This window comes from Asterias amurensis, chromosome 16 (assembly GCF_032118995.1).
Source record: "Asterias amurensis chromosome 16, ASM3211899v1".
Lineage (NCBI taxonomy): Eukaryota > Metazoa > Echinodermata > Asteroidea > Forcipulatida > Asteriidae > Asterias > Asterias amurensis.
The window spans coordinates 3,276,795-3,300,366 of record NC_092663.1 but is presented as its reverse complement, the minus strand read 5'-3'; the positions used below and the strand labels follow the sequence as shown (position 1 = coordinate 3,300,366).

Genomic DNA, 23,572 nt, shown 5'->3' with positions numbered 1-23,572 from the left:
ACACAAAAACAAATTTCCTATATTTGACCCAACAACTCAGTTTGACGGACATTCTATTTTGGAATCCCTGTTGAGGCATCTGTTGTTCCTTTCATTGTCCCTACAGACTGTGTACACAAAACTCCTTGGACAGCACCCGGTCTTTGAACCTCCCGTACGGAGACCATTCGTGTACCCTTTTCTATTTTGTTCTTGGCCCTAATAAAGTATTCATAAATACCTCAGACACTTTCGCTATTCCTACTGGTGGAGATCGCGTCACGTGGGTATGTATTTACCTTTGTTTATGACCGGTAAAAAGTGTTAATTCATTGGCGTGACACGCTACCTTGCACCTGTTCTTATAAGACAGTTTCTTCAGCATTCCCTTATAAGGAGTCGTTTACCTGAGGGGCAGCGGAGGGCTTTACCATTTCATAGCTGGAGGGGTGTTGTATTGAAAGAAATCATTGAACAATTATAATTTTTGCATTTATTTTACTTTTTGACCGAAAACTGTTGATGTTTTACCTCGACTTCGTCTCGGTATAATTATCAAGAACCAGGCCTCGTTGGGATTAAACCACAAGTTGAAAACCTCTTCACCACACATTGATTCCCTTAGTGAATATGAAATCGACTTACTGGATGAGCAAACTCAGTCTCTCGTGGAAACGCATTGAATGTAACTTCTTCAGAGTCTGTCCACATATGAACACAACCTGGTGGAACAAAATGAAATACTTTGATTTTCCACGAGAATTACAATGAAGGCGCAGAAAGGTACCACTGTGTCAACCTGACAGCAATTTGTAAGTTCAAATTCTATGTCGATGAAAGCAGGGAGCAGTATAATAATAATGAAGACAATTATGTAAGCGTGGAATTCCCTGTTTCCGTAAGCGCAAATTCTTTGCTTACAGTAAGCAGAAATTGGTCCAAGATAACAGATTGTGGTTATAGTTGCAACTTAATGGAAACTTAAGAACCTACCTCCAGAGTCTCCGAATGATATAGCTTTGTAGTTACTAGAGACGTCTAACGCTAGCGCCATGTCACCTGCTATGTTGACCTGATAGAGTAGCATGGCTTCAGGGGTCACCAGACCACCAGGGTCAAGCAGCTGGAACTGACCGGTCTGTAAAATTAACAAATAATAAATGTTATCAAGTATTAACATTCTTTATAATACACCTCTTGCTATATCTGCATTCTGCAGAGTACTTAACCATGCTTCGTTCTTCGGTTAGGGCGTAAACCCGTTGGTTCTGTGTGTTGTTTCATGGCCTAGCAATTAAGAGCACCGGAATCAAGCTCTGGTGTTCAGCAGAGTGTGGGTTTAACAGTCATGACGTCTGTGTCCTTAAGCAAGACACTTAACCACAATGCTTTGTCCCAACAAGGATGGGACATAAAGCTGTTGGTCAAAATATCCAGTGCAATCATGGTGCAACCATGTGCTGGTGCAACCATGTGCAACACAGTCATGCTATTCAACGTTCACAAAAGCGCAACGGAGATCGTTTTCCCCCTCACACACATATCAAACCACACAGCTGTTTATCCGATGTCACGATTTCTTAAGGAACCAGTCTAACACTCCATTGACATCAGAGGGCGCTGTTGCAAGTAATGCCCTGATGTTATCGCTCGTTTATTGAACGGACCAAAAACATGGTGAATGAAATGACTCCTGGAAATTGTTTTTGAAGGAATTTGCCCAAAATAAAGACGCAAAAAGAGCACTCGAAGCAAGATTTACAAGATGAAATACCTTGCTTCTCTGACAACTAGATCTTTCATGAAATGTTAATGAAATTTTTGGCATTCTTTGACATCTCAAAAAAAAATGCAAAGCATAATGCTGAAAAAATTTGCTTGAAGATAAATTCATTGTCAAACAAGCGCTTAGGGAATACAGAAAAATACAGTGCATCTGCATCCCATATCCAAAAGTGCTGTATATGTCTGTATTCCACTCCTCTTGTGTGATAACTTATAGTATTACCAAAACCCAAAACTCAAACCATTTTTCAACGGGTAACACAGTATAATAATAATTTAAATTTGGAACCCTTTCAGAGATCCCCTCACCTGACTGACGACAACAACTCTGTTAGAGTAGGTCGGCACGTAGCGCAAATACCATGGCTCAATCGGTATATGTAGTGGGTTCATAGGTCGCATAGTTCGAAGGTCGTAGACCATCAAGTAACGATCCAAGGATAGACCTCCATTCCTATAAAAAAAAAGAGAAATGATTACAAATATATGTCAGCGAAAAATTTACTTTTAGATGATCATCACTCAGATAAAAAATTAATCAGTGACGAGCGGAAGTTTATATTTGAGATTTCATAAATATCACTTATTCACATTTAAAGTATGTGGGGGGGGGGGGGGATTGCGAAGTCCGATTATGGTACTAAACAGATAAGAGGACACAACAAGCTTGGGCGTGTCATTGCCAAGCGGTCTAGTTCATCGAACCCACGCTCTTGTGTTGTCAGCAGTAGAGTGTAGGTTTGACACTTTGCCCTTGGGCAAGGCACTTGACCATTTTACTTCAAGAAAATGTTGGAAAGGTAGTGCATTCTGCTCTACCAGCTAGACTCCTAGTAGATGATACCTATGCCTACATCCTTACAGATCAGGGTAACACTGTTTTAGCCTCAGGAGTAGGAGGCAACCTGCTACCTGGTGACAGTTGAGGGCTCTATATAATCAGTCTGCTGCCGTTTATAATAATCATTGAACAAATACAAACTGCGTACCAACAAACATGAATGTGGTGTATATGCAACAAGTTGAATATATATAAAAAATCATATCATAACCACTTTTTAAACTCAATATTAAACCCTTTTACGAGGCAATGTTACGACTTAACTTGCAAGTGATTTGTTACCTTTCGCCGTAGCCACACGTCACCAGCTGATGTCCATGAACGTCAAAATCACTCAAAGTTCCGGAGTGAGCATCTAGAACATGCTCCACCTTCAGGGAGTTCAGATCTCGCAAATGAACCTAAGAAGGAGAAACATTAATTATCCAGGGCCAAATGTCCAGACCCTGCTTACCGTAAGCAAGGAATTCAGCACTTATGTCAAGCGTATTTCACAGGTTACAGGGAATTTTTTCTTTTTTAATAATTTAAATAAGGTTGTACACACTTGTCGGATGCATAGCCGAACAAATTCAAATTTAAAATGTTCGTCTGTTTCAGTAAATGAAGGCAAGAACCTGATTACAGACTGTGCGCCCATTTCCACAAAAGTTTAAAAGAGTACCAAGATGTGATGTGACTTCAAGGAAGGAGATTTTTATAGTCTGCGGTAAAGATTGGACGGAAAGCAAGGCATAAAGACACTTGACACTACTGGTATTGTCATAGACCAGTCTTCTCAGTTGGTGTATCTCAACATTATGCATAAAATAACAAACCTGTGACAATTTGAGCTCAATTGGTTGTCGAAGTTGGGTGATAATAATGGAAGGAAAAACACCCTTACTACTTGCTTTCAGATGCTTGATTTCAGGACCTCAAAATCCAATTCTGAGGTCTCGAAATCAAATTCAGATATTTTAGTAGAAAATTACTACGTTACTTCAGAGGGAGCCGTTTCTCACAATGTTGTTTACTATCAACAGCTCTCTATTGCTTGTTACCAAGTAAGTTTTTACGCTAACAATTATTTTGAGTAATTAACAATAGTGTCCAAAGCCTTTAATCAATCAATTTCTGAAAATATCCTTGCACTGCACGAATGTATGGACACAAGTTGCAGCATGCATTTCCGCACGCTAACACAAATTTAATGTGGATTTTTATTATTTTTTAACAAACCTCGAACGTTAAAACCGCAATGTCCGGTGTGCAAAAGTCACAGCAAGTAATAATGTTAAAGTCTTGTATATTGCGCGTGTCTACCAAACAAGATACTCAAGGCGGGCTAGCTGGGATATTGAAGCTATGAATTATGAGACCCAATTATGTAGCACCTTATAATGATTTACAAGTATGTATCAAGTATGAGTCGGACTTGAGTTACCTTTCCACTTGTGTCTCCGCAGCAGATGAAGTTCTTGCCGTGTCTCATGATGGCCACGCCCGGGTCTTGGGCGGTGAAGGATCCCGCCTCCCTGCCTTCTACGAGGTCAAACTCTACTAGTAGCTGCTGATGACCTCCCATGAGGAGGTGCGTGCCATTGTAGATCAACATACACTGCATGTCCTGAAGAGATTCACCTCTGCAGTATAAAATTTAGAAAAATCAAGAAATAAAACATCAATGTGACGTTTTTTTACAGGACTCGGGAAAATACTGTCATTGGTGTATGGGCAAAACCAAAATTAATATACTTTATCCCCGATGCAAATTTAAGCTCTCTTATATCGTTGCGGCACCCGCTTCCAAAACATAGGATTCGAACTGCCTCTAGCTACCGGGCAACCTCGGTAGTCTAGTTGGTAAGACACTGCTCTAGAATTGCAAGGGTAGTGGGTTCGAATCCCACCCAAGTAATATGCCTGTGATTTTTTTTTCCACAGAACTTGGGAAAGTTTATAGTGCTTACACACATTTTCATTTGGTAAAGGGTATTTCCTTTGGAAAATCTTCAAAACTATGGGAACATTTTAAAGGGGTACTAAGGCAACAGAGGCCCAGCCCTAATAATGTAGGGCAGCAATAAAATAAATTTGTGCAAATACACTACAATACAATAACAATAATAACAATAAGAGACATTTACATAGCGCTCTTTACACAAGGTACCACAGCGCTTTACATGAAACCAAACAGTAAACAAAAAAATAATGGCACTGATAATGGGAAAACAGTCAAAGCAATCAACCATTGAACAGGAAAGTTTTGAGATGTTTCTTGAAAACTGCAAGTGACTCCGCGGAACGGATTTGATGAGTAATTTCAGGCCAGCAAGACCATGCTGCATTTTAATCGGAAAGATCGCCTAAACAAACAAGCAAACAAACAAACATTACCTGTAGTCAAAGACTCTTAGTCCTTGTCTAGCATGGCAGTGAAGACTGTTACTGGACAGTCCTAGCACTCCACCATCAAACGTTGTGATCTGTCTGATCTCACTGGATGCATGCATCTGGAATGATGTGTGTTTCTGCATCTGAGGGCCATAGTACGAAGTAACGTGGCCCTGTGGAGAGTAACAAGAAAAACAGAGTTGGGAACAAAGTTATGGGCAAACACTGCAGATCCTGCGAAAAATCAATTGTAACTCACCCCTTGGTTTCCCATCCATAGTAGTTCTTCTTGTCGGTCAAACGCTACGGCCGATACTCCGTAGTGATTGCCCCCATCTGCCATCACGCTGTGAAGCTCCCTGTAGGATCCATGCATAGGCATCTGGGTCCCTGGACAAGTAAAATAAAATATAGACCCATTGCATATGATGTCACACTCTCAAAAAGGAGGCAGATCATTGGATAATAGCTGTTCTCCGAGCTTAAAAATGTGCGCATGACCTCAGCAGACCTGTAGCGTTTCTTGCAATTTGCAAGGGGGTGCTTTTGATTTCTTACACAACACAGAATGAGCCTCCGAACAATGCGTGTAATTTTGGGTGTCCACTCTCTTTCGTGCATGTTTATATACGATTTTGACACCCAAAATGACACCTAGGATAGGCACATGTGAGTACGCTGCCCATATTGCAAGGGGTTTATCTAGGTGAGATATTGATGAGGGAAGCATGTCGTGGCGAAGCAGTCAAGCGCACCAGACTCGAGGTCTGAACCCAATTTCATGGCTCTGCCTACCACGGAATTCTGCACTTACTAAGTTACGATCACCATTCTCCACTTACATACAAGCCCCAAATTCGTGCGCTAGCTGTGTAAGCGAAAGAATACCTAGCAACGGTTGTTTTCACATGCGCGCAAGCACAAATTCATTGGTTACCCGTGAAATGCACTTGATGTCATCCCGGAATTTCTTGCTTCTGTAAGGGCAGATTTTTTGCTTACGATAAGCAGAGCCATGAAATTGAGCCCTGGAGTTTCTGATCAGCAGAGTTTGATTATTACTTTGTAATTGCTTTGTCCTTCGGATGCACGGTAAACCTGTTGACACCGAACAAACCTAAACGCCCAATGAAAAACAATTAGACCCAGCCTTGATACCAGGGGCAGCGCGCCGTATCCATGCCTCACGTCCTTAAAACCCTGGTAGGGATGTACTGAAAAACAATGCGGATTGGTTCTCATCAAAACCACAGCTACTCAAGAGAGATATTCACATGGTGTTAAGCCCGGTTCATACTTCCTGCGAATGTGAATGCGAAGCGATAGTTGATGTCACAATTCGCAACAAATAATTCGCAGCAGTTCAACTCTGCTCGACTCACTTGCGAATATCGCTGCGAAAGGAGGGTTGTGACGTCAAATTCAGGTCAAATTCGCTTCGCATTCGCATGAAGTATGAACCGGGCTTTACTACAAACCTTGCCTAATTAATTTCTACCATGCAAAGTGGAACTAGTAACCTAGACTAATTCCTGCTTACCATCACCGTATTCATCAACGATAGTAGGGTGTCCATCATCACCAGCGTAGCCTTCGACAGGGATAGCTCCATCGATATATTCATTGGCTTGGTAGTCCCCCGGGGCAGGCTGGAATTCCATCCTTGAAGTTTTGGAGATTTCTCCTCTAGAATCAAACGGGAATTTTTTCTGAAGATGGATTGGTGACTAAATCATCATCTGATGGAAAAGATTGATTACGATTATTGGATGAAAAAGCTGGGACAAAACAAGGTTTTGAATCTGACTGTCACTTTATCATTTGTTTTGACCAAAAACACAATTTGTGTTATGGGTTATACTAGTTATAATAACTTTATCCTACTAAACTAGCTAGGCCTGTACAAATAGTAGTAATAATAATAACTACAGTAGTTCTTGTACAGTGCATTTCACAATAATTGTCTCAGCAATTTTGCTAAAATAAAAATAATAAAATAAATGACAGAACACAGGGAATTACTAACCTATTTCCCTGGGTGTTTTTTTAATGAAATAATTTTTATTAAAATCATGATTTGAAGGCTGGCCATTAACGTAAAAAGGGAAGAAGTACCCATTAGTTTAGCTAAATAAAAAAATGCACACTGCTGCAATAACAACGTTACTCTAGATCATATATGTGTACATGGACACACCAAAGGAGTTATGCCATTATTGCATTCTATGGTTCTGAATCTGATGTAGCTCACGAAATTTACAAAAACAGTCCGAATCCCAGACAGCTTGAACTAGAGTAGAGAGCATGAAAACAAGGGCAAAGTTTTCTCAATGTTTCGAGCACAAAAGAAAACTATATATTTAACCCTTTCGATGAAGACAATACCTGAACATTTAAAGAACACAGTCCCGTCATATAATTTAATTTGTTTACTGATTTGCGGGTAAAACAAAGTATTTTTCTTACCCACTTTCACCAATCTCTCACGCTTGCATGTTTTTGTTCAAGAAATGTGTGCGCCCTCATCGATGAAAAAAAAAATCGATGTGAACTGTTTCATGAACCATTTTAAATAATTAAAAGAGCGCTGTAAAGAATAACATTTTGTTTTTGTGTGCCTACTACGGACACAATGATTTATATTTATTCTTAACGCTGAATATCAAGCAAATTTTGTTTGAAAAAGGTCAAACACATCTCAGGGGGAAAAAAACAAACAATTTCTTCAAGATTCATAAAACAGCCGTCAGGTTTGGTTGTTGACATTTTGACCTCAGTTCACTTTTCTCTGAAGAGATCGTGAAATTGTGTAGGAAACTGTGTAGTGAAATTCTTTAAATTGTTAGATTTTGTCAATTTTTCTCGAAGTGAAACCAGATCACAACAGAAGATGAGGCGTGCAGCAGGGTTAGGAGCAATAAATAAACGCAAATTGGCACAGGTATGTTGGTAGAATTTAGTTGAGTTCCGACTCCCCATACCACGCACATATGTACCATAAATGTATTACTTGATACTGTACCAGTGCATGGTCAGTGTGTGTGACCACCATCCATGGAGGTAGAATTGACGGGGGTCTGTGTTAATTTAGTAAACGCAATAACAATTGAATCAATGAACGCAGTCCAGTTGGACACAACTGCAGAAATTAATTACTCAGCTATGTGTTTGGACATCGCGAGTAGAAAGACAGTTTCAGACTGAGTAGATCTTTCCATGATCTTTCCAAACGCCAGTTTTGTATGCTGTATTTTTATCCCGGTTGAAATTACATTAAAAAATACATGTTACTGTGTAGATAGATTGCGAGAGAGACAAACCTTTTCTGTGATGCCTTTTTATCCTTCCATCAATTATCAAGGCCAAGTATAAAGACAAAGGAAGCGAGATTGCAGAAGATCAGCTCAGCCAGATGTCTAAGATGCTGGAAGCGTTCCGTTCAAACCTTGAGGAGTTTGCAGCGAGTCACAAGAACGATATCAAACGTAATCCAGAGTTTAGAATGCAGTTTCAAGAGATGTGTGCAACGATCGGCGTAGACCCACTGGCTTGTAAGAAGTGTTTTTGTTTCTTCCCAACTATAGAAATATCCTAACTGTAAGTTGTAATTTGGACCGATCGCAACTTTAGAATTGTCCCAACTGGGACGGCCCAACTGTCTGGGATCCAGAGATCTGTCACCAAGCAAACAAAAGTCACTTTAAAAGCCAACTTACTGTGGATTTCTATATCATTTTCACAGTCACTAACAGGCTGGCAATCCCAGTCCCAACTATAGTTGGGTGGGCTATCCCAAATTTCTGCGCTAGCTGTGTAAGCAAAGAATGCTTAACACGAGTACGCACACGCATAAGAAAAAGTTCCCTGCTAACCTGTGAAATAGTATACGCTTGAATTCCCTGCTTCCATATTAAAGCGCTGCTTCTTTACTAACCAGAAGCAGAGATATGAAATTGGGCCGTGCTTTTCCGCATATTGAATCTTTTCTCAATTTTGTTTTCTTTCTCAAAAGCCGGTAAAGGTTTTTGGTCAGAAATGCTTGGAGTGGGTGATTTCTACTATGAGCTGGGAGTTCAGATTATTGAGGTGTGTCTAGCAACGCAACATCGGAACGGTGGATTGCTAAGCTTGGAGGAACTCCTTAGTAAGGTCAGAGCTACAAGAGGAAGGACAAAACAGGCCCAAGATGTCAGTCTGTAAGTAGGGGTCAAGGGTCGTGGATATGGGACGCAGAAGCCCAATGTTTTCCTGTATTACACTGGCATTTGTGTGGTAACTAATTTTGTTTAAGTGTCATATTGGTTGAAATTAAACAGTCATGGCCGAGTGGGTTTGTTATTGTTATTAATACAAAATAAATTTAAGTTGCAACTTAATTCTTTTCAATTTCTTTTAAATCTTTTTCAATCTTTTCAATCTGTAGAGATGATTTAATGAGAGCCATTAAGAAGTTACGTATCCTTGGTAACGGTTTCGCTCTACACAGACTACAAGATGGCCGGTACCTTGTCCAGTCGGTACCCGCAGAGCTTAACATGGATCACACAAGTGTTCTGAGTCTTGCAGAGGTAAATATACCTTATAACATACATAAAAACTATTTATATTTGAGTAATATCGGAATATTTACACACAACATACCTTGATTTGACAACGCTACGGTAATGTAATGTAAAAAATTTCAAAAAACAGGATCTGGGCCCAATTTCATAGCTCTGATTACCACAGAATCTGCGCTTAGCGGTAGCAGGGAATTCTGTTCTTACAACAACCCTATTTCACAGGTTAGTGACGAATTTTGGCTTCTGTGCTTGCGTACTCTAGGCATTTTACGCTTACAAGGCTAGCGCAGAATTTCGGCATTTGCTTGTTAGCGGGGAATCATGATCGTAAGCTCGGGATTCGGCGGTAAGCCCAGCTTGCTAGTGCATTCCCCTGTACAACAGATTCATCAAAGCATGGAGTTGTATTTGTTGATTTTGTTGTGGGTAGGTTAAATTTCGAAAAGCTCAGTACAGTAATTGATATTGTAATAAAGAATTAATTAATTTTGTCTAAAACTGAAAATTAATATATTATGACTTTTCATTCGTTCAGGGTTCAGGTTATACCTCATTCTCCAAGTTAAAGCAGCAGTTGAAATGGGACATTGACAGAGCAAACCTTGTAATGGTGAGTTGGACCTATAGAATGACTGAGTTTATACCTTTAAGACTATCTACCATGGTTTGAATCCAACACTCTCTAAATTAATGGCCATAGAAACCTTTTGTTAGATTAGAAGCTTAAAGCAGCTTTTGATAGTATAAATCATTTTGAGAAATATTTCACTTTGAAGTAATGTGGTTGTTTAAAAAGAAATCTGTTTTTATGCCCAAAAATTTGAATCTGAGAAGCATTAACGCATATTGTTTCTCACATTTTATACATAGGATTAAAGCAATCAAGCAATTAAAAAAGCATAAAGTATACTTTGCCTTTTGTATTTGTATTAAAAAAAACTCTAAATGTTTCTTTTGTTTTTGTTTTACAGGATCACATGGTGCAGGAAGGACTGGTTTGGGTCGATGACCAGGATAAAGAGGAAAGATTATACTGGTTCCCGGGCCTCTTCCCAGATACATCATGATACAATAGCAATACTGTACAGCCCCGCACCATGGATAATATATGATACAACAAAATTACTTAGGTTGACAAAAAACATAGACTGGCATTTTAGTCACACATTTAATACGATTTACAACTTCACTATCACAATGTTCAATATTTTATGGTAAATACTATAATTTTGTTTACCATATGATTTGTCCATGTAGAAAACGTGTGGAAAGTTTCACACTTGTACTTGCAAATTATTGGTGATTTAAATAAATAATTTTTTGTATAGGATCCAGATTAATTTATTAATAATTAATCACCCAAGACAACTCAGGGCCCAATTACATAGAGCTGCTTAGGCAACTTTTTGTGATTTCTGCTAAGCAGAAAATATTTCTTGACACATTTTTCTATGCAGAAGTGAGCAGGATACCAGTCACAAATTGTAAATGTGACATTGTAAATGTGACATGGTAGTTTGGCTGGTAACTTAATTCATGGAAGCATCATTTTGTTGTGCTTAGCTGTTTTTTGTGTTTAAGCAATTCTATGAAACTGGGGCCTAGTTGCAAGCTGTGCATTACATGACATTCATACATGTTTTCACAAAACAAAGTTTTACCATGCGAGGGAATTTATGTGCTTTTAAAGTGTTGCCCAATCTTTTGCGACAGATATGTTTTCATAATATACAAAACACAAACAAGTATTTACAAACAGATTGGTTTTGTAGGATTTGAAACTTTGCACGGTTCTGCTTCTTAAAAACTGAAAGCCGAGCAGATCGGTCGTTGCAACCAACTTTATAAAGTACTGGAAGTACAAACAAACAATTATTGGGAAGTTGCGACCTTTGAGTATGTGACATTGAACATTTCTAAAAGCTTATTTATCATTTTGTACATAAGTCTTGTAAATAATAGGAAATAAAATGATCTTCAAAACTGAGCTAAGTTTGATTGTATTTGTGTTTAATTGTTTGGTTTGTGTCTCAAGAAGTTTTAGACTTTTATCTGAATTCAACCATTTTTGGTCTGACTGATGAATAATATTTTCTTAAGATTTTAAGAAATCATGCTCTTTGATCTAAATCTCTCTAGCAATCAAGAAACTGTTCGCAACAAATCCTTCTTAAAGTATATAATTCTAGGCTTACTGAAGGTAGAAATGCCATATTAGTTAACTCGACATGTGTCCAAAAAAGTTATATTCTAGATTCAAATATTTTATATCGGCAATGACTCTCACCAAGATAAACTTGTGTGTAATAAAAAATTCCAGATAAAAAACCTTTCTTTTTGCAGCCAGAGTTTTTACCAACCTAGTTCAGAAAACTATGGGAAGCCATAAATGCAAAGCACCAACACTTGTTGAATTCGATGGGGGAAAGGGGAACCAATCATGGGATAACTTGTTTTTAATTGAAAGTTTGAAGAAAATGTGCATTTGGTCACGATATATCTGTTAAAGGCAGTGGACACTATTGGTAACTACTCAAAAAGATTATTAGCACAAAACCTTACTTAGGAGTAATGGGGAGAGGTTGATAGTATAAAAAAAAAACATTGTGAGAAATGGCTCCCTCTGAAGTGAAATAGTTTTCGAGAAAGAAGTATTTTTCGTCGAATTTGATTTCGAGACGTCAGGTTTAGAAGGTGAGGTCTCTAAATCAAGCATCTGAAAGCACACAACTTTGTGTGACAAGGGTGTTTTTTCTTTCATTATTATTTCGCAACTTTGATAACCACTGAGCTCAAATTTTCACAGGTTTATTATTCTATGTATGTTGTTGAAATACACCAAGTGAGAAGACTAGTCTTTGACAATTACCAATAGTGTCCAGTGTCTTTAAGACGATTTATTGTCAATGTTAATGTCCATGCCAACCAACGTGATTTGTTCATCAAAATAGAAAGATCTTTAGAACTTGCATTTTACAGAATAACGTCAACACAGTTGTTTATTTCATTTGATCGAAGTTATAAACACGTAAAGTCTGGTAGTAAGTTAATTGGCCCTTGGTACGGAGGCAAAATCCGTCTGGCCTTTGGGTGCGTCTTCACCGCCTTGCAATGGCCCCAACTCGGGGTGAACTTGTCCAAGCCGGTCAGACAGTAGACCAATTAGAACAAGCATATCATCACAACTGCGCATTTTGGCCTCTGTTTGAGTTAGTCTGCGCTCCACCGTCTCAAGTCTGGCGCTTGTCTCTTTCTCTTTCACTTTAAGATCGTCAAGTTTGTGCTATTTTTAAGCAGAAAAGATAAATATTAAAAAACGTCAGTGTCTAATTGGAAGGTGGCCATTAATACGATAATTTGTCGGGTCATTTTTTTTCGCGATAAGGCAAAAAATAGAAGGCCTACATGACAACAAACCAAAGTACCCGAAAAACAAAAACAAACTAATCGATACCATGATAATGTGTTTCAAAATAAAGCCGTCACTGTCTTAGCCCACCTTGTTGAGCTGTTAATGGCTCCGCTTTTAACATCGGTCTCATCACTGTCACCATTAATGGTGACAGTGATGAGACCGATGTTAAACGTCTCATCATTGTCACCATTAATGGTGACAATGATGAGACCGATGTTAAAAGCGGAGCCATTAACAGCTCAACAAGATGGGCTATCACTGTCTGTGCGTCAAAATAATCTGTTCTTCACAACATAACAGCCAAAACGAAAACAGTGGACCTACATGACAACAAACAAAAACCACCATAAAAAGCAAAAAAACAAAATATATCCTGAATTTTGTTTGTCTTAAAAAAATTTATGCGTCACTGTCTATGTGTCAAAATAATCCGATTCTTCACAATATAGGCATAACAGCCAACACGAAAACAGTGGACCTGAGGGCCTACATGACAACAAACAAAGAAAAACAAATGAATCATAAAAAAGTATAGGGCCTACCCGAAAAACAAATAAATCATAAAATTTGTAAAAGAAAAATAAAGGCGTCACTGTCTGTGCGTCAAAATAACCTATTCTTCAAAACATAACAGCCAAAACGAAAACAGTGGACTTAACGACAACAGACAAAACACCCTTGAAAAGCCAAATAACAAAAAGTACCCTGATTTTATTTCCCAAAATTGAATGCGTTATATTAAGATGTGTAATGCCTCAAAATTACGACTATCTATTCTTCACAACATCAGTAAAACGAACAGTAAAGTTTTCTTATAGGGGTTTTCCTCCCACGGCTTAAACTGAATAATGTCTTATTTATTATAAATCTTTAGAGATTGTACACAATGATTACAAATTGGACACGGGATGTCAAGGTTATACAAAAATATAGAAATGTGTAATATGTTGAGATGTGTAAAACCAGATCCCTGCCAACGGTAGTATAATAATGGATATAATATAAAAAGGAGATTGCACTTGAATAAACCCAATAAAATCACACATTGTCTTCACTAATAAGTAGGTTTTTGCCTGCCCTTGAGATCGGATACAAGTTTGTCATTTCCTCGTCAAACTCACACAAACTTACCTTGAATTCTTCATCGTCACAACAGCGTGGTTCCTCGCTTCCCTCGGCCGTGGTTGGAGCTAGACCCTCGGCCGTTGTAGTTAGACCCTCGGCCATGGACACAACGTGGTATTCAGTTTCCTGACGGTCGTGGCCCGGGATTCCGTGGCCCGTAGGCCTACAATCTTTATCGTCCTCCAAAGTGTTTGAGGTAATTTCCATTTTATTCCAATTAGAGAGCAGAAAGCAGATGTATTAATGTCCAAAATAAGTCCAGTTGTCTGCAAGTTGCAGGTAAATGCAGCTCCAGAACCAAGCACAAAACCTAATCAAATGCACCACGCGCCTACGACATTGATATCCTTATAATAATGGAGTTTGCGTGCAGTACTGAACAGGTCTGGATCCTACATTGAATAAAACCTATTACATAACTTGACTGGAATGATAGTTGTTGAACTACAAAACAAACGATTTGCATGTCATTAAAGCGTTTCCAAAGCAATCCGTTATATGCCTGTTACAGTTAGGCTTTTCTCAAGAATTTAATACAGCTTTTCTAACATAGTTTCCGGAGAATAAAGGTATAAGACTCATAATTTTCCCAATGATAGTCATTTAAGTTTAGCGCCATAACTTTTTACAAGCGACGTAAAGAATAATCCCTTTTTATGACAATAAATCGAAAGGAAAACAAAAACAAAACATTTAAACAATAATATATAAAAGCAACAGCCGCTATGCAAACGTGTAACTTCTCTGTACACAGTATTAATTTATTACAAAATAAATTAAAACATTGACCATTAATAAATTCACACATAATGCTTTACATTATAACTGGGCCCAATTTCATAGAGCTGCTTAAGCAAAATTGTTTGCTTAAGCAAAAAATTCCTTGCTTAGTAAAGTCAGATTACCGGCCAAGACCCCACTCAATTGTTATGCTAAGTAAACAACAGCTAAATACCAGTCTCAAGCAATGTACATGGCATGAAATTTTGGCCAGTAACATGTGTAAAATAAGCCAGCTATTTTCGTGCTTAAGCAGTTTTTTTGCTTAAGCAGCTCTATGAAATTGGCCCCTGGACGTAATTTTAAACTCAATCCTCTCGAGTAATATATATAGGGTGCGTTCGTTTAGCTTCCCTGGGTCGACCCCTGCGTGTGGCGTGTTTTTTTTTTCCAGGACAAACGTCTGCAGATAATTACCCACGTTCGTCCTATAAAAAAAAAACTGCCACACACCGGGGTCGACCCAGGGAAGCTAAACGAACGCACCCAATGTAAGAATTACTTGTATACCATCTGCCCAGTTTTTAAAACAAACAAAACAAACAAAAGGTTTGGCTATAATTTACTTTTATGCTAACAAGCACACATTTGAAATACATAAACCAGTAAAAACAATAAGTTTTGGCTGGTTACCTTCTATGCTCAGCACACATTTAATAATAACATTTACAGGGAACCGGTCAATAACAAGAAGTTTTAGCTGGTTACCTTTTATGCTAAGCACATATGTTCAGGGAACCAGTAAAAACAACATGGTTTGGCTGGTTTCCTTCTGTGAATTTAGAGCATATTTACAGAAAACCAGTCAAAAACTATAAGTTTTGGCTGGCTACCCCTTTTTTGTACGTTAAGCACACATATACAGGGAACCAGGAAAACAACATGTTTTGGCTGGTTTCCTTCTTTATGGATTTAGAGCATATTTACAGGGAACCAGTCCAAAACAGTAGGTGCGTTCGTTTAGCTTCCCTGGGTCGACCCCGGTGTGTGGCGTGTCTTTTTTCCAGGACAAACGTGTGCAGACAATTACCCACGTTCGTCCTGGAAAAAAAAACCGCCACACACCGGGGTCGACCCAGGGAAGCTAAACGAACGCACCCAATATCTTACCTGTGCTTAAAACTACAGTTTTATCCCTTTCATACTATTGCACACATTTAAAGACAGTCAATGTACTTATAATAGTTTGAATACTGCAAGATATATTCCCAGTCTCTCCTCTCCCAAACTGTAATTTTCTTAGAACCCTTTCTTTTGCTTTTTTAAAATTCAGCTGACCCCCCCCCCCAAAAAAAAAAAACCAAAAAAAAACACCCAAAAAACAGAAGAAAAAAAGGAAAAAAACTGAAACAAACAACTTCTTTCAGTATAATTCATTTAGGGATAAACCGCCAGCCGCCATTAAACACTTTTGAAAAACTCTTAAATTAAAATTTAAAGATAATGTACACACTTAAATATTTTGTTGTGGGTAGATATTTTTAACACAACAGCTGCTTCAATATTGTTCTAAAAAATGAAAAGAAAAAAAAATGAACAAATTGTCAATAATACCTTTTAATGTAATGGCAAAAATTCATGAATCTGGCAAAAGGTCTTCAGCTTTTAAAATGAAATTTGATTATGCAGGGCTGGTATGAAAGCAATGTTTGGTCCTGTGATATCACTCAAATTATACAAGGTCCAATATAATGCAATGAACACTAGGTCCAAAATAACAAATAATGAAAGTTCTGAATTAGCACACAAACGTTGACTGTCCATAGCTATGAAGTGCAAGGTCCAATATAACACAACTGAATAATGGGTCCAGTTAAGCAAACCAAAAAAAAAGCACACAAGCCCAGACAGGCTGCTGAAATTATGAATTGCAAGGTCCAATATAACATAACTTACAATGGATCCATAAGGGAAATAATACATGATCAAAAACAGTACACATGCCCTAGAGGTCCATAGCTATGAATTGCAAGGTCCAATATAACAAAACTGACAAAGCGTTCATAGGGGAAATAATGCAAGGTCAAAAATAGCACACAAGCCCAGAGGTCCGTAGCTATGAACTTGCAGGTCCGAAATTACACAATTAAACCACTAATACTATGTTTGAATCAGCACACAAGCTATAGCAGTTCCGACTGAATGTATGTTTTTTGGGGTCCATAACATTTAACTTGCACTGGGGTCCAATATAACACAACTTACACTGGGTCCAATATAACAAAAACTATAATACTTCAAGGGCCAATAATTCAAGTCACCCCAAATAAGATATATACGGAATTGTAACTGAATACCCTGATGAATAAATTTAGAATTCCGGAAAAATAAACTAACATTTCAACACTTTGTCTTAATTAAAACAAAATGTTAAAAAAAAATAAACAAATACATATTTTGAAATGCTGTTAAACAATACAGTATAATACTTTATCGAATAGTTTCTGACAAAACTTGAACCAAAATATAATGTTTTAAAAAGTTCTGTTCCTTTTAAACCTAAATGAAATATTACCACTTTTCTTACAATCCGATATGTACAAACCAAAATGGGTTTCCATAACTTTTAAAAAAGAATAATAAGCAAAACGTTACGACTAATTCATGTTATTTCACCGCAATTTGAATATTATCACACTATTAAATCTGCAAATCTAAAAAATAATCGATCAAGTACTTTTCATATCATTTACAAATATAGTTTACTTTTTTCAAAAAATAGGAATACAACCAATAGAACCTGCCAAAAATATACCTCTACTTTGTGTTAAAACCTGAATTATTGGAACATTTCCCTAGGCTGGTATTTAGGTACTAAATGTAATGAACTTACACATGCTGCACCAGTCTAATATTTTTAGGCTATAATTTTTCATGCATGTAACCTCTGGAACCAGACTACCAGGGCCCAAGTCATTGCTCTGCTTACCGCAGAATTCTGCTCTTACAATCACTATCTTTGCTTAAGGCAAGCGCTAGCTGTGTGAGCGAGGAATGCCTAGTAGCGTGGAGTACACACACACACAAGCAAAAAATTCCTGCTAAGCCGTGAAATTTGTATAAAGAAAGCTAGGAACTCCCTGCTTCAGTAAAGCCCTGATTCTTTGCTTTCGGTAAGCAGAGCAATGATATTGGGCCCAGATCAAACAGTGGCCATCTTTTTATGGTTTTTCAAAGACATTCCTAAGGCCAGTTTTGAATCCACAGTTAGCTCTGGCTACCCTTTGTGAGCCACTGACAGAGCCTGTGGCTAAATAAAGCAGTGGTTTCGAAAATACCATAATACTATTTTTTGCATTGATTCTTTTAGATTTGCTTCGAGACATGCTCCTTTTATGAGGTGGTAGTTTTTTCATAATGTTGTGCACACTGACTTCAGGTTTCCAGACATAGAGGTCAAAGTTCACATAGTCTTTCGCACCAGCAGTAATGATTTAGCCATTCTATTTGAGACTGGTTCTTTTACAAGGTGGTAGTTTTGTTTATAATGTTCTGTACACTAACTTCAGGGTTTCAGACATAGAGGTCAAAAGTCAGCTGTGTTTTTTTGAGCTACTGACAGAGCATGTGGCCAAGTCAAAAGTCATGATTTTAAAATACCATATTAAGTTAATCTGATTTTATTTGAGACAGGCTCCTTTAACAAGGTGGTAGTTTTTTCATAATGTTCTGCACACTGACTTCAAGGTTTCGGACATAGAGGTCATAAGTCAGCTAGTCTTTTGCACCAGCAGTAAGCTTCCCTATCTACACGCATAGTTTAATCCAAGACTAAACTATCAATAAAAAACAATTACATAAGCTGACTTGATACCACATACTGATATTGTTTTTACATATATTTTTTCTTACAGTTTTTTTTTCTACTAAGAATGTAACCTTTTTAAATCATCACCTAAATTATTTGATAGTATTACAATACATATGTACAAGATAACTTTATATTTATTTACAATTTTAGCACACGATTTATTTACATAATCTTTAATCTATTTCTTTGATCACCTAAACGTATGTACAATTATATATAAATCCATATGCGAAGCTTCCCATTATGATCTGAAGGCTGGCTTAGAAATAAAGTCCCCTGTTCCTAAATTTGTAACTACCCAAAAATGTTTTCTTTCAATACAAAACACACTTAGTACAACTGTCCTTCTCGGACAACATTTTTAGCCACTTTATCCTCATGCAGTAGTCTTACAAAATCTTCAAAGTTAAGTTTGCATTCCTTTTTGTTTTTAGTCTATAGCTGTGTTCCCATTTGATATTTTCTTAGTTACTATGAATGGTTTTGGTGTAACTCTACCGTAAGTTCCCACCTGGACAAATATTCCGCGCATTTGCACAGCGCTTTTACAGCGTGCTTGCGATACGTTTACAGGCTCGAGCTGTTCCCATTGGACTGTTTAGCTGTCCTGTTCAGTAACCATTGCTGAATTGAAGTCTCCCGCGACTTCTTTCAGCCGTTAGTTTTACATCCTGGTTGAGGTAAGTCGACAGGGAGATCAGATTACCATGCGTCCCCATTGGATTTAATTTGGTCATTCTACAGAAAATTGGCAGTACTTTAACAACAAATATCCAATGGGAAAACGGCTTTAAAAGATTTAGTACACATACAGTAAATTGTCAACGTTAATTTTCATATGAACGTCACTTTATAAATTAAGCACATCTTTGCTTTTTTTTCAACTTCAGTACAAGGTGGATCTTTCAGTTTGATCAAAGATACATTTAAGAATCACAGAATGATATTGCTACTTATATTAAATATATTTATATGTACATGTTGCACCCTTTCTCATTTTTCAAGCTTTTTGGGGGATCTGTTTATACAATAAAATGAGGCAATTAAGGTAGGGTCATAGATTGGCCAATACTCCAAAATTGAATTACCATAAAATTGAGAAGCACTTCAGCTGTTGATAGTTTTAAACTATTTCAAAGTCACCGTGGTTGGGTAAAAAATGTTTAAGATATTTAAATCTGAGAACCGGTGTGCATGAATCGTTTGTAAGATTTCTAGTCGGTTGATTTTCATTTCGAATGCTGCGGCCAAAAATGCATTGGGTACCCACTGTTAACCTCACTAAATTTTGATGATTTGACATTTTTGTCAAAATACAAAGATTAGTTTTCACTGTTTACTCAGCAAGTAGACACTGTACACATGACTTTTATTGTATCCTTCTTTATAATTTTGCCTATAAATCAGCATTACGTTTTCAAAAACCGACCCCCCCCCCACCCCTTATTTTGTTTTAATCCAATTCATGACCCTACCTTTAAAGACACTGGACACTATTGGTAATTGTCAAATACCAGTCTTCTTCTCAATTGGTGTGTCTCCACATATACATAAAATGGCAAACCTGTGAAAATTTGAGCTCAATTGGTCATTGAAGTTGCAAAGTAACTATGAAAGAAAAAACACCCTTGTCACACAAAGTTGTGTGCTTTCAGACGCTTGATTTCGAGACCTCAAATTCTAAATCTGAGGTCTTGAAATCAAATTCGTGGAAAAGTACTTTTTTCTCGAAAACTTCTTCACTTCAGAGGGAGCCGTTTCTCACAATGCTTTATACTATCAACCTCTCCCAATTACTCGTCACCAAGAAAGGTTTTATGCTAAAAATTATTTTGAGTAATTACCAATAGTGTCCACTGCCTTTAAATACTAACATTGTCTTTCCGTGGCAAAACAGCCTCACTAAAAATGTTGGTTTGTTTAAGATGACTTCTTGGTACATTGAGGGCGCTGTTCTCATTTCAAAGTGTGAAAGGCATACTATAAATGGATAAGAATCCAACGTTACCCACACCGGCCACTTTTTACACCTTCATCTCGTTTTTATGGCAAAACAGCTTAACATTGTACTCCCTTTTCTCAAACCTCAATTATGAGTAAGTGTTTTTCCATGGAAGGGCTAAGTAGCTATGCTCTTTAACTTGTAAAAGGAAGAGAAATCAACCTCTCACCCAAATCTTTCTGCCAATGAAACATGTTTTTTTCTTCTTCCCGAGACACAAAAAAAACCAGCAGGGAAGTCCCACAACGACGGAAGAAGGACAAGATTGGAACATAAAACTATAAAACTGATACAAAATACTGTGGCGTGATTGTCCGGTCACCGTATGTCAATCTTGTTTGGTGTCCCCTCCAGAAAGAAGGTCAGCATTTCACCTTTGCCCTTGACCGTTACGTACCCTCGTTCTATGAGGGTGTAGCCCTTTGGCTGCAGAATGTTAGCCATCTCCTGCGTGACCTACACAAAAACAATCATAAACATTAAATTCTGAGAAGTTCTTTCAAAACCACTCATACCCAGGCAGTTATCTACCAGGCAGACACAAACAGACCAACAGTAAAACAAAGCTTAAAGGCAGTGGACACTATTGGTAATTGTCAAAGACTAGCCTTCACAGTTGGTGTATCTCAACATATCCATAAAATAACAAACCTGTGAAAATTTGAGCTCAATCGGTCGTCGAACTTGCGAGATAATAATGAAAGAAAAAACACCCTTGTCACACGAAGTTGTGTGCGTTTATATGGTTGATTTCGAGACCTCAAGTTCTAAACCTGAGGTCTGGCTGGTTCAGTAGTATGACTTTTAAAAGAGAGCAGTGCAAGCTCATCTATTACTTCGTTATCTAGTTCATTGGAGTAATCAATGGCTATGACGTCCTTAAACAAACGAATGCCAGTGAAATTGTCCCAAAGCACAGTCGCCCACGATGCATACATTACGACCCTTTGCAGGATGCAGCCAGAGGACGTGGCAATAATTGCAATCTTACAGAATTATGCTTTAAAACTTATTAAAAACAATAAGGGCATTTGTGAATGGGAACAAGAGAGTGGTGACTCAGCCTTGGATGGTCGGTTAAAACCTGGCAGGGTCGTGGCTGTGCAATTTAAAGGACTTCGCCAGAACAGCTCAATCCTTCATTGCACTGCCACGACCATGCTGGTTTTAAAAAAGCGTCCAAGACCTTGTCCCACAATAACAACCAAGTTTTGATACAAATGGCAAAATTGCAGTTTGCTCAGTAAAACTTACCTGTATTTTATCTGGGACTCCAGTGCTGTCCATACGACTGGAAACATTGACCGTGTTCCCCCAGATGTCGTACTGAGGTTTGCGTGCTCCAATAACGCCTGACACAACAGGTCCAACATTCAGACCTAAAAGAAAAAGCAGATGCAAAAAAAAGGAAGCTTAATGAAAAAGTTCAAAGATACCATGCAAATTTTGCATGTGTTTTAGAGCTGTCAACTTTTGCATCTTGCAATAAGGGCCATTTTGTACGACGAGCAGAAACATTGGTGGAGATACAATCTAATAGTGTTTGCAGTAGCACCATGTACATGAATAGGATTTGAAACTTTGTCTTCCAAACCTGTTTATGTTTGTCTGGCCGTGCCTACCACAAGCTTCAGCTTTTCTGGTTATGCCCCCATTTCCAATTCTCATCTTACTGTTCTCCTCAAACTCTGTTGTATCTGATCAGCAGAGTGTGGGTTCGAATCCCCAGCCATGACACTTGTGTCCTTAAGCAAGACACTTAACCATTGCTTCGTCCTTCAGATGGGAAGTAAAGTCGTTGGTCCCATGTGTTGTGTAACGCATAAAGAACCCAGTGCACTTATCGAAAAGAGAAGGGGTTCGCCCCTGTGCTCCTGGCTGTGGCAGCTCTATGCACTGTAGCACATTGTAAACCCTTATGAGGTGTTAAATATTTGGGTCTAAGAATGCATCACTGCAATGACCTATCTTTCTGAAAGTTTGTATATACTCAGCCCCTTGAGTACCATGTTTGGTAGATATGTGCGCTGTATAAGACTTTGATATTATTATGATTATTCTTTTCTATTGTTATTTTGATTCTCTGTTGGAATTGAAATAAATGTCTTGATGAAAAGAAATGCAAATGAACACTTACCGACTCTCATCTTGAAGCTATTGAATGAATGTTCATTGACGTATCGTAGCTGGGCCAGTAGATGGAAAGCCAGGTCGGCCAGCGCAACAACGTGCCCGTTGTTCTCCCGATCAAATGTCTCATCTGTAAGCCCTGATGCTGCCATGTAGGTGCTTCCTATCGTCTTTATTTTCTCAATTTGGGAAAACTTTGGGTCGCCAATAATCTGGAGGAGGTAGAATTAAAAAGGTTAGGGTACTTTTTGTACGACACAAAGCACAAACGTCCACTTAAAAAAGATTTTTTTCCAGAGGCCGTGCCACCTACTCCTAGGGCTGAAACAGGGTTGCCCCTTTCACATTCCATACGAATGTAGGCTTGGGTATCATCAATTCGAAGCCTGACCGGTAGAGCAGAAAGCACTACCTCCCCAATTTTATGTAGCAAGTGTCACGACCGGGATCCGAACCCACACCCTGCTGATCAAACACCAGTGCTTGAATCCGGTGCTCTTAACCGCTCGGCCATGACACTGTCTAGTGAAATTAACAGGGTTGAAATATAATGAAGGTAGAAAGCTTCCCTTAAAATGTTACTTGCAGATAGAGGTGCTGTAGTTTTGGGGAAATGATTAAAACAATTTCACAAATTCTTTTGGTTGATAAAATGCCTTGCTCCTGCGCCTTGAACAGCAAGGTGGATATGTGCACATTAAAAGTCTTAATGTTATTATTATTCCTATTATTATTGCTCAATGACATTATAGACAAATCCATTAAG

General features: G+C 38.2%; 4 protein-coding genes across 5 annotated transcripts in view; 1 reads left to right on the top strand and 3 right to left on the bottom strand.

Annotated features, from left to right (window-relative positions):
* Positions 1-7,494, bottom strand: part of LOC139948895 (PAN2-PAN3 deadenylation complex catalytic subunit PAN2-like) — a 28,742-nt gene extending 21,248 nt beyond the window's left edge. Inside the window, exons 1-9 of the mRNA XM_071947253.1 lie at positions 7,448-7,494; positions 6,522-6,720; positions 5,241-5,371; positions 4,985-5,154; positions 4,032-4,230; positions 2,888-3,006; positions 2,074-2,218; positions 973-1,117; positions 625-701 (exon numbers count right to left, since the gene is read on the bottom strand). Of these exons, the coding sequence (XP_071803354.1) occupies positions 625-701; positions 973-1,117; positions 2,074-2,218; positions 2,888-3,006; positions 4,032-4,230; positions 4,985-5,154; positions 5,241-5,371; positions 6,522-6,642 (1,107 nt within the window). The 5' untranslated portion in view covers positions 6,643-6,720; positions 7,448-7,494. The remainder of the gene's footprint in view (positions 1-624; positions 702-972; positions 1,118-2,073; positions 2,219-2,887; positions 3,007-4,031; positions 4,231-4,984; positions 5,155-5,240; positions 5,372-6,521; positions 6,721-7,447) is intronic.
* Positions 7,495-7,768: 274 nt separating this feature from the next.
* On the top strand, positions 7,769-11,511 carry LOC139949222 (vacuolar-sorting protein SNF8-like). Its single transcript, XM_071947615.1, has 6 exons — positions 7,769-7,922; positions 8,343-8,532; positions 8,994-9,177; positions 9,405-9,549; positions 10,079-10,153; positions 10,515-11,511. The coding sequence occupies exons 1-6, from the start codon at positions 7,872-7,874 to the stop codon at positions 10,608-10,610; spliced, it is 741 nt and encodes a 246-aa protein (XP_071803716.1). The 5' UTR covers positions 7,769-7,871; the 3' UTR covers positions 10,611-11,511.
* Positions 11,512-11,697: 186 nt separating this feature from the next.
* On the bottom strand, positions 11,698-14,418 carry LOC139949223 (uncharacterized). The gene is made up of 2 exons (XM_071947616.1): positions 14,090-14,418; positions 11,698-12,826 (listed from the first exon to the last, which is right to left on the bottom strand). Exons 1-2 carry the CDS (start codon positions 14,288-14,290, stop codon positions 12,590-12,592), a joined length of 438 nt encoding a protein of 145 aa, XP_071803717.1. The 5' UTR covers positions 14,291-14,418; the 3' UTR covers positions 11,698-12,589.
* Positions 14,419-15,398: 980 nt separating this feature from the next.
* The window catches only part of LOC139949297 (adenylate cyclase type 6-like), a 149,898-nt gene continuing 141,724 nt past the window's right edge, over positions 15,399-23,572 (bottom strand). For both annotated transcript variants that reach the window (XM_071947711.1, XM_071947712.1), the window contains 3 exons: positions 22,814-23,018; positions 21,931-22,055; positions 15,399-21,132 (listed from right to left, as the gene is read on the bottom strand). In XM_071947711.1, coding sequence (XP_071803812.1) covers positions 20,995-21,132; positions 21,931-22,055; positions 22,814-23,018 — 468 coding nt within the window. In that variant the 3' untranslated portion in view covers positions 15,399-20,994. The remainder of the gene's footprint in view (positions 21,133-21,930; positions 22,056-22,813; positions 23,019-23,572) is intronic.